The sequence below is a fragment of the Necator americanus genome, chromosome I (genome assembly GCF_031761385.1).
Source record: "Necator americanus strain Aroian chromosome I, whole genome shotgun sequence".
In the NCBI taxonomy this organism is placed as follows: Eukaryota; Metazoa; Nematoda; class Chromadorea; order Rhabditida; family Ancylostomatidae; genus Necator; species Necator americanus.
In genome coordinates this window covers 36,941,968-36,953,361 of record NC_087371.1, presented here as the reverse complement: position 1 = coordinate 36,953,361, position 11,394 = coordinate 36,941,968, and the positions used below count along the sequence as shown (strand labels likewise).

The following is an 11,394-nucleotide window of genomic DNA, read 5'->3' as shown; positions in this document are numbered from 1 at the left end:
GGAAGGAAGCGAGAAGAGAGGGGGGCGTTTGATCTGATACGAGCGTCTGAGCGCAGTATGCTGTCAAAGATATATCTTGGAAGCTGTTTTTCGAGACGCCCGGCATATGCTTGCTCGAGCCCTCGGACTCAACAATTGAATGAACGCTGAGGCGGAGAGGAGGAGGAATTGCCACAGCAGCAACGAGGTCAGGGGAAGTAACTGCATAACGGAAAATGCATAAGTCTAGCATTAAACTCAGCAAAGCACTCACCCGCCGATTCAACTTTATGCTAGTTCCTCTTTCCTGAGTTTTCGAAAGTTTTCAAAAGTTTTCTCTTGAAGCTACGTATTTGTGATCATTTCAGCTCTGGCATTTGTGTGAAATTAGAGTGGTGAAAATTATATCTTTGAGCTCATTGGCAAATAAATATGTGCTATCCACATGTAGAGGGGCCTATGTAATATTTAGCGGTGCAAAGAAAAAACTTTCCAGAACCTTCGCCGAACTTTTTCCCTTTTGCTTTTTCGGCGAGCCGAAGAATTCGCTATGTAAGACATGCCAACAATGACAAAACCCGATAAATTACTCAACTTTTGTTGTCGTTGTCTACGCCGTTTCGGCTAAGCCGCCGCAAACATTTTCTAGCTTTTTGATGCGGTATTTGAGGAGATTAGAAGTGTTCTTATTGTTTTTATTTATTGTTACTATTATTATTATTACTGGTGGAGTTTTGAATGTCATTCAATTCAAAAATTTCCGTCCTGCATTACCGAAGAATCTTAGGCTACTGTGAATGTGCGGAGAAATGTTAGCAAAGGAAAACAAAAAAAAGAGATGTAGGAGAGAGAGGAAAACTTCCAAATGAAAGCGTAAGGTTCCCATTAATGTGTTTTATAATACGTTAGTGATGCTTTAGAATAATAACAACTACGATTATGGATAATGTAGCCTTTGTGACATCGACTAATCAAATAAAATGGAGGTGGATGATGGATTGGAGTGCAATGTAATATGTTTGCAAATTTTTCCCTTCACTTCCTTTACGTGCTGCTGTCTTCGCAGTCCCTGGGAATCCCTGTATCCAGATTGTTCGGACACAGCAAAGGGTTCGTGTTGATAAATTCAGCGCAAATAAAATCCGTGCATTTAATACGAGGAGCAAGGATTGCGAAATCGGGTGCGGGTGGTGGTGATGGTTGTTCGCCACCACCCGCCTACGATGCTTATGGGACGTAGTTGGGGGAGAAGGCAGTGTGCTGCGTTGCGTCTACATACCGCGAGATGAGCCTTCTCTTTTTTTTTCTTACCTGTCCTTCTCCTTATCTTCCGTTGCTGATCGTCATTGTCATTACGGAGGAGCGAATCGCGCTGATGAGAACACGTACTCAATCGATACTCAAGCTGGTTTTCCGACATTAATTTACACCCTATTCCTGAGCGTCGCAATCTGTCAATCTTTGAAGGTCCTCGCACCGTTTACGTCATTCTTCTTTATTCCCTACACCGTATGCACTCAACACGTGTGTTCTTTTCTCTATAGGACGGTAGAAAGCGTTCCACATCGCTGTCCAGGGGCAGGATACCCGAGCTAGGCCTACTTCTTCTTATCTCGCAGTAGCGTGTTATGGAGGATGACAAAAATGATTCCAGAAGTGCGAATGTTCGACTTTCCTTGAATCTTGGCATAGAGATTGCAACTTGTCGATAGTCGAATTTAGCAACAGCCAAGATTGTTAACAAACTTTATTACGGCTAACGTTTCGGCGTCGTCGCCTTCGTCAGAGCTTGGAAAGTCAGATCATTTGTGATTCCATTTATTTGTATGATCACAAATGAATATAATGCATAGTCTCGTAAGTGGATGATGGTCAGGAAACTCAGTGCTTTCGAGGTCTAACCACGCAGAGTAGCGGTGCCCTACGAAATCGGTGATAAGATGGGAAGTGGAAGAATCTAATACATTGTTTAACCGACCATCTCCGAAATTCTCCAGGATCGATTCGCACGGGACGCGCCTCGTCATGGCTGCTCACATTTTGTCCTGAGGGTGCTTTGTTTGTATGTGTCCTGCTAATTTCACTCTTCTTTTACAATCTTAAGGTCTTAAAGTACACAAGCAGCGATGAACACATATCCACATTTTTGAAACATTCATTTGCGAAGGAATACGCTAAAGTCGAAAAGGTGAAAAGGTTGGTAGGCTACAATTACTTGATACGATAGGTTCGAAAAAGGTGCAGGTGAATGGGTGATAGTTGAAGGATTTGTAAAGTTGCTTCGAACAGAAGGAAATAAATCGGAAACGGCAGGCGAAGGAGACGTCGACGATTTCTCCGAATCTGCTCGTTCCTTTGTCTCTAACTCTCACTCAGTGTCTACGCTGTTTTGGCCCTGCAATTTGCAGCTTATCTCGAGGGTGTCTTAGTCATAACACCACTCGCAGACCGCCATCATGGAACTTACGAGTTACATCTGCTCATAAGTTCGTGTTTTATGGTTTGTTATTATCTATCTTCCATTCCAGAATGAATTTTGACCCGCCATTAGCATATTATCGCTTCATCTCTTCGTACACTTATCGATTGATTTTGTGTTTCATTCTTTCCACTGATCTCAATGTCATAACCTGTAGTTCAGCGCAGCATCCCCCGAGGAATGTACATACATTGTTTTGCTTAACAAAAATTTTTCCTTCACAACTGTTTCACCATGTTTGTTGTTTTCGTCGTTATAGCGAGGGCTGATGAAGGCAGCACACATAAGTAGACGTAGACTATAGTACGCTGCCTTCTTTGCAAAGAAAACGTAGAACAGCAGACATTTTTGGAATCTGTACACCGGAAAAAAAACAACTTCTGCAAAAATTTCTGAAGAACTGCACTTTTATAATAAAGTAGAGGAAAATTAGATTCTAGTTTACGTCATTCTATAACATTCACTTATTTCTATTGTAGTGCTGAATTTTATTAAGCTGTAGCAGATGAGTTCCTGCGAAATTTCGTACCTTTATTGTGAAGAATGACCCTTTTATCGCCACATGGTTTCCTTTGAGACCAGGTTTAAAAGTTTGACATAATGCTATGTGGTTTCTTTGTAATCAGATCGATACTACTTTCCGAATCTTTGCAGGTAGCCTGGAAGATTTTGTGTTGAATTCCGGTATTCATTAACGCTATTTTCTTCTGGTTCGGTGGGTGAAAAGGGCGGACCGATTTAACTGGTTCAATTCGTGGCGCTTCCGACTCCGTATCTGGTGGCTGCCAGTCGAAAACAATGCATGCACTATGCGTTTCTCTCCTGGCCGCAGCAAGCCTTCACAAACCCACCGTTTTTGCGGAATTCTGCCGTCCCTGGTGGATCTCGTTTGAGCAAGTTGTGAGTTCGATTCTGGAGCAGACTCTCTTCCACCATGTGCATATTCGAGGTTCCTCCGAAAGTCTCACCGAGCGGGCGGCAGTCTGACTTAATCCCGGCTGTCGCGTCGATACTCGCGTGTTACACAACACTCTAACTCCGTGCATTTTGCATCGGTCTTCATTTTTGTTTATTGAGGCAGTGTCAATATCTTTTGTGTAGATTTCTCATGAACATCTCACTCACATCAACATAATTTCTTTGTGTGTTGATGTACTGGAAGTGGTTGAGCTTGAATCAATTCTGTGTGCTCTATTCATCCCTATTCAAGTGCTGGTGGGATTTATAAAGCGCTTTACACTTGAGCGACTAAGAAAAGCAGAGGAAACAACAGTGCTTATCTTAATTTTGCGTCTAATTCTACGCGAATGAACGAGAATCCTCTGGTAAATTCAGCAAATATCATTTTCTCGTTAGTTGCCATTAAAGAGCATAATTATAAGGAATTTTTGTCGAAATTTAGGTCCATACGTAGGTGAGAACTGCCTTATATCGAGGTTTAAACATTTGGATTAAATAACCTTTTATTCCCTTGATATTAACTCAGCATTTATCTCCGTGATGTGAGGGATGCGTGCAGTATTCTCGTCTTAACTGATGAAAATTCGAAGATCCAACATCCACTTACTTTCTCACAATGTATTTCTCTTCTCATGACTCGATTATCTGGTTGCATAATCAGACTGAGTCGTCTTCCTGAGATTCGCAGTGTCAGTGAGACTATGTTCAGCGAGGTTTTTTTTTGGAGAAGTAGGATTTTTGCGAAAAATAGCCATCTTTTCATAGACATTCACATCTTCAATAATCGGGACGCGATTCATCGCAACCGGACACTCGCTGATAACCGAATCATTGATTAGGGTACGTGGCGAAACATCGGCGCGATTCGTCGTATTCGATTAGGAACCTGTGCTGTTCATCGAAGCTTGCTGTGCCTGCTCGTCCTTCTACATATGTACATTGGTGGAATTCTTTCTGCAACACATTTTGCTTATTCCATCAATTGAATACAAAAACAACAGACTCAGTGATTTGCGGAGCGCCCAGTTTTTCTTTTTCATTCACTTGCTGCGTTTGGTTGCTCCCACTTAGCTTCTCTGCAACTTCTCTTCAGCTTTCGCCCTTCGCCTTCGAACTAACAAAATGAAATGAGTTTAGATCGAAGTGAGTTCCATACAAGAGGTCCATCATCTCCGAAATTTGTCTCGAAAGAGATGTTATTTCCAGAAGGTGTTATTTGCTGTTTCTTTGGAGCTATCGAAGTAATGAGATGCATCTCCGCTGAAAATTAATAGGAGTATTTCCTACTCGCTCGCTACTATTCCGGTACTTGCCCCTGGCACAACATACATAAATAGAAAGAGAGAAACAGCGATGCGTTGAGCGAGCGATCATCTTTTCTCATACGTCTGCGACAGCTAACAGTAGGTGCTTGGTTTGGCCATAGTTTCTTGCTGTTATCTCTATATTTTTAGATTTGAGTTCTTTTTGATTTCGGCAGCTTCTCCGTAGATGTTTTTTTTTAACTGAAAGCTCAATTTTTTTCTCCCTGTTTCTTTATAGTTATTCGTATGTCATGCGAGCATCATTTTTCTATGAGGTAATAAAAGGAGTATGAAATTTTGGAAATTTAAACGTGTTGGATATTTTCGTATTTTGCTCGGCCAATCTCTCATACGTTCACTTCTCTTCTTTCCATTCCATTTGTACATCGTTTTTCTTTCCTCTGGCTACCGTTTTCGCATATGAAATACCTACATCTCCAAAGCGAAAGAAATTAACTCTGCAAAAAAAAATTATTATTAAATGCACAGCCTCCCCCTTATCGATGTATCTTTTCCCCCGTTTCATTTATTTTTAGTTAAAGGCATCACTCCACGAATCTGAGGTGGTACGGATTTCAGGTGGAGTATTCGTATACGGGATGGGAGACTACGAAGAGGCGGGTGATTCCGTCCATTTCTTCCTAATTGCCGTAAAAAACGTCCCAGAAGATACGGCTTCGGGCGTTCTGGCGCACTATTTTCTACAAGGAGTTCGACTGGAGCGCGCCAGCCTTGTGCACACGCCACATTTTCCGGGCCATTTTTTATAGCAATTAGGAAATGAAATGAAAGAAATGGACGGAATCACCCCCTTTCCATAATCTACTATCCCGTATACGGATACTCCACCTGAAATCCGTACCACCTCAGATTCGTGGGGTGATGCCTTTAAATGAGTTCTTTCTGTCCATATTTCTCTAGCCTTCTCCTATTTGACGTAAATCAGCTTGCACATTGCAGTCCTATGTGTCCATCCAGCGATGTCGTTCTTGTTTTTTCCTCTCACCCAACACCCTTTCGTCTCCTTTCATTCTTTTGTCATACTTTCGCCTTTTCAAGCATACGAGATGACGTCAAGCGCTATGGTGCACTTTCTATTCGTTTCGCAACGCTTCTTCTCGTTTGAGCCTACTTTTATATTCTTTCGAATCCCTCTCTACAAGCTTTCATTTTCTAGCAGGAAGCTCAGGGAATTTGGTATCACCTTTCATTTTATTCCACTTGAACTGGTGACTTTTAAAAAGGCATTCTTTTGTCGTTTTGAAAACTTGGGGGTAATGCAGGGAGATATTTTGATTCTCGATTAATTTTTGACGGCAAGATATTTTCTACTTTGGAAGTCACTCTTTTTAAAACAAGCTGTACATACCATATGTCAAAACCAAAAATTGGACCTATAAATTTGACACCTTTTTATATGGTGCCAATTAAAAAAAACAACCACAGAAACCGCATCTGCTCCAATCATTGTTGCACTTTTTGTTTTCATATGCAACAAACACTGGTGAAATAGGAGTCACAGATAAAATGTGGATATAAAATTATTGTTGAGTTAAGTTCCACTGTTAAAGAATGGCGTTATACGAAAAGAAAGGAGAAGAAGGAGAAAAACAACCGGATCAGTTACCACTCTTTTCTCCCTAAGGCTGCAATTTCTTTTCAGGTTGTCAGACAAAAGATAATGCTTCACTTAATAATTAGGCACTGCTCATTACAGCTCCATCTCCCTGGCTGACTACGTACCTCAAAGTGCCCATTTTCTGTTCGTTATTCTTATCTATAGAACACTTGCAAATTGTTACACATAACGCGCATTCTATGTACTTCCAGAATTTTTCCACTTTCTCCTCGGTAATCTACCGCTCAGCTACTTAGCTCTACGTCATTTCGGACTCTCCAACTGTTCTCTTGCTTACCCAACCAGTTTGCTTGCGTGTACTTCCGAAAGCTTTCCGGTGAATAATTCTGTGGGATCACTGATTCTTTCTGCGCTTAGTTTTACCAGTTCTTAGCTCTTATTGTGATTTTGAGGACTTCTTCCAGATTATAAATGTATTCCAAAGCGTTTCTCTTTTTTTTCAAAGGAATGTAGACGGAACTTCCACAGAAGCCTAACTAGGAGGAGGAGTTGGGAGCGATTAACTTAGATGAGATAGAGCGCAAACGCTCGTCTCTTCCTTCATCCTCGATGCATTCTTTGGAATTTCTTGCTTGCCGAGAACGAGTATGCAGCCGGCTCTCCTCTGGCGCTCTAAATTGTTCTTACTCAAAGCTTCCCAAGTCCACCACCTCCGCATAGCAGCGAATCGAAGCGGTTGCTTCGGACGGCTGCTTCCGCGATTCGACGACGTCGCCTATCGATTTGGGCCATTTTCGGCGAGATATGGGTTAACACATTGTGCATGATGTTCATGCTGCACCCAGAGTACGACTTGGTGGACTATGTCCTTGCTTTCTTCTTTCCTCTGCGTAACTCCATGAAAAGTATTTTCTAAGGAACACTCGCAAAATCGAAAGAAAATAGTTTATTTATAACTCCTGCTCGGCCTCAATGAAAACTTATTCGTCTTCTTCAAATTTGGGTCATGTAATGGGCACCGGAAATCCATTGCTGCAGACCTTCTAATAGTCTCCTTCTACATTTTTGTTAAAAATTGTTCGTCTCCAAATACATCGCTCAATAGCCTTTGCTCACTTTTGTAAGTAGTTTTGTGCTATCCATTCCATTGCCGTGCAAAATAGAGATCCTGGTGGTGCCGGAGTTAGTGCTTCGGAAAATTTCAACTGTCCACCCTTCTTTAATTTCATCTCTTTCTTGACTTATTTGTTGCCAAGTTTTTCGGCGATCTTTGATGAAATTTAAAAAAAGACCTATTTTTTATAGGGAACTTTTCAGGTTAAGAAGGTATAACTATTTCGGACGAGATTAAGGACTAATTTACTTCGGAATTCCACCGGCATTATCATTTGCATCCGTAATCATTTTTCATTAATTTTAGGAGGAAAGAACGCTAGCGTGTGTATGTTCGAGGCAGCACTTTCATTCGCTGTGCTCCTTCTTCCTCTCCACTTCCTTCTATTTCTTCTTATTGTCGATTCTTTTCCCCTTTTTTTCTCATCATTCTCTTTCGTCGACCGTTGAAGTGACTCTGTTTCCTTCCTTGAAAAAAAATCGTTTAAATCAGTGGGAAAATTCGAAAATCTACATCCTTGCTACGCTTTGTCGTTACTTCGTTGAAAAAAAAATCTGAACCTCAATTTTTAGACCCCATGAAAACCATTCCATTTGAGCAAACGTTTTTTTGAAAACATTCTCTTTGCAGACACGTCTTTAACAGCTTTTATGCACGCGCAAAATCTTTGTTCTGATGTGACGTATTTCCTTTCCCCAGCCATGAAAACGTCGGTCGCCGGGCTCGCGAAGTCCACTTATTCAGGCGGGCGCTGTCATTCCACCCTTGAACTCCGAAACTCCACTCGAACAGTAAGCCCATTGCGGTTTCACATTATGCGCGCCACACTGGGTGATAAATGCGCGCTTCGCTGACTGTATTCGTTTCGGAAAGATTTTATCGATTACTATTGACGATATTGATTCGATGACTCGGTCGGGCTTCTGTCGGAAGACGCTGATTCAGACGGCATGCAATGTTGGTGTGGTGTTGCAATGGTGAATCGTGTTGAAGCACGTCGTCGTCGTCGTCGTCGTCGTCGACACCCGTCGCGTCCCCTGGAAGTCCGTCTGTTTACCCTCATCGATCAAATGCTAATCCTACCTGTCTCTACCACACTTTATCAATGTTTCTCGCAAATATTTTCGCTCTTTTCAACACGTCTCAGCCACCATAACAAAACATTCCATGCAGTCTCTATGGACTATAGCGCTTAACAATTCGATATATTTTATTTATGATTGCCCGCTAGGTAGATATAAATAATTTGTTGAATTCAAGGTACATGTCCCTTCAAAAAGTCTCTTATATACAATAAATATCTTCATCAATGAGTATATTTAAAAAAAAACAGAACACACTCTTTTTGAAGTATGTCTATGATCTGGGATATTTTTGTGGCAAAAATAACTCCATCACAAGTACGAAGGTAGGTTTTCTGAAGACATTTCCTTTTTGCGTTCATCTGCAGTGATTGAGTGGTTTTGACATAGAGACATGAGCGTCCGTCTGTCCGCCTTCCGCGTTCTCAACATCAAAATCTGCTGGAGTTTTTTTTTTCATCAACCTACCTCTTAATTACTTCCTAACATACATAGGTGGGAGACGGTGTGTTTCATGAGAAATGAGAAATACCCTATGACAATCATATGACAACTTAGTACATGCTTGATTTCAAAAAAATAAATAAATAAATGACATCGACTTACTGCGATTTATATTTGGCGACACTGTTTATGTGAATCACTGTTATCTGTTCATTTTCAACCACTATTAGAAACTCGAATGCAATCCACCTTTGGTGTGGTCGAGTGAAATATTGCTGCGTCGGTCGGCGCTGGCGGTTTCCCTCGACGGGTGTCGAATTTCCAAACTCTATCGTGCAGACCTTGTCTCGCCATGCCTCGCCGTACCCACGTTGGTCGTTGTCCCTCTTATCAGAAACACTTCTTCACGTAAACTCTTTATTTCACCGAGCCGAGCTCTTTTCAGGGATTTTTTTTTGTTTTTCCTGGTGTCTCCTTAGACGATTTGTTTGCTCTATTCATCATTCAATTACTTTTAGCGTTGTTTGTTCGGATAGAAATCATTTTTACGTGGAATTATAAGTGCGACATCTCATGCGGGCGGAATAACCTAGGAAAAACGAGGTTTTTCGTGGATTTGAGGTGTTCGTATGACCTATATTTGAAGTTCTCATTGGTTCCGTCAATCAAAAATAAATTTCTGTCTAAATCTAAATATTCACCAGTTATTTTCAATTCAATTTTCAACCTCGGTCTCTAACTTGTTGTGCAATTGAACCACTCTAGTTCTACTCTAGTTCACTCTAGTTCGCCTTCCCTACGATTTCTCATATTTTCCACCGATTTTCTTCCTTGGACTTGGTTTGCAGCTGAATATTTGGATATATATCACGAAACACTCGCATCATCTTGGGGGATTTGAAGAATGTAACATTTTTCCCGCAACGAACTGCTGCACCATTCTATGTATATCCGCTAGTACACCTCAACTCTTATTCATACTCCTACTTTTTACTGCGTAGTGTAGGTGTTCGTTTAAAAGGTAATTCACTTGTCAATCCATGCACTCTCTCTTCACAGATACTTTTTCTTTCGTTAATCAGTTTTTTTAAAGGATTTTGTTCCTTTTTGTTCTTTCAGTGGATAATGCGGATTTCAATCACACGTCTCTAATTGGTACTTTTGGATGTCGTTGACATCATTGGGAAAATTCTGTGAATCTTTTGGCTTTCATTTCTCTTTTTATTACTATCCTATTTAGCTCGCTATTATTAGCGTTGGTTTTTAAGGAATAGCTCATGAGACTTAGAATTGTACTTTAATTATTAGCTTTATTCCAAGAGAAAGTTAATTTAATTCAGCATTTTGCGATTCCTTGGTTTTGCTTGGTTTTTTCTCCAAGCAGTTCTCCAGATCCACTTTTTAATTCGCCTTCCTGGAAGTCACAACTGTACGTAGTTCTCTCTTTGTGGTGATTCTGTCTAAATGTATCTTTGTTGGTAACACCGAAGGACGGTATTAATATCCCAGTCATTAGGAGCACTTTTCAAGCGATATTTATAAATTCTTGGATCGTGGACATCCGAACTTTTTGATCTTCTCTCCCGTACCTCGATCTGAAGGAACTTGTTCCCCAGTAAATTGCCCATTAAGCGTTGTTGCGACGACGACTATTCGGTGTCGGCCATGCGTTGTCGTCCGGTCTCGTCCAGTTCTCTATTCACTCGATTTCACACAGTCGTAGTTCGTCATTAGCATAACTACCGCAGATGTGAACAAGAGCGCGTTTGTTGGCTCTCGGGTATAGGACCGTTTGAAATGCAAATTAATCTGAATTCGAAATGTCTCTCTCCTCCTCCTCCTCTTTCTCTCTCTCTTTCTCTCTCTCTCTACCAATCTATGAATGATTTCTTTCTCTCTACGAACCTTAGTCTCTCTCTCTCTATAAATCTTTCTCTCCGTTTCTTTTCCCGGCCACTGACTGTACTCGGCGCTTGTGACCTTCTTTCGAAGACGAAGCGCTTTCGTTTAGAATTTGTGATTTTTGACAGAGACAGAACTTTCTCTTACCATAAACTTTTTAGGAATATTCCCAAATATTTCAATATTTTTTGGACATATAGTTGGAGTAGGCGTAAAGAGAAAAAACTTGTTCTTTTTCTTTGAGACTACAAGAGCGAATTAACTCACTCGGACGACTAATTCGTATCGATTCGTTAACGTACGACAAATTGAGCATAGCACTTAGACATAGAAAAGGTGATTACCTGAACAAACATTACGTTTTAGGTGACGAAAGAGTTCGTAAATGATGAGCACGGCAGCTGTGACCAATTTTTCTGGCTAGACATTTATTTCGTCTGCAGTAGCACAAACTGTTATTTGATACACATCAACGTATTCTCTTCCGTTTTCATTTGCCCCGAATAATTCATAATTCATACATCACTCGCACTCTTTCTTCATAAACTTTC

General features: G+C 40.9%; 1 protein-coding gene across 1 annotated transcript; it reads right to left on the bottom strand.

The window, feature by feature from the left end:
* Positions 1–8,291: 8,291 nt before the first annotated feature.
* RB195_008017 (uncharacterized protein) lies at positions 8,292–9,295 on the bottom strand (the record flags this gene model as incomplete). The annotated part of the gene is made up of 2 exons (XM_064181973.1): positions 8,292–8,452; positions 9,163–9,295. The coding sequence occupies 2 exons, from the start codon at positions 9,293–9,295 to the stop codon at positions 8,292–8,294; spliced, it is 294 nt and encodes a 97-aa protein (XP_064038722.1).
* Between the last annotated feature and the right edge of the window lie 2,099 nt (positions 9,296–11,394).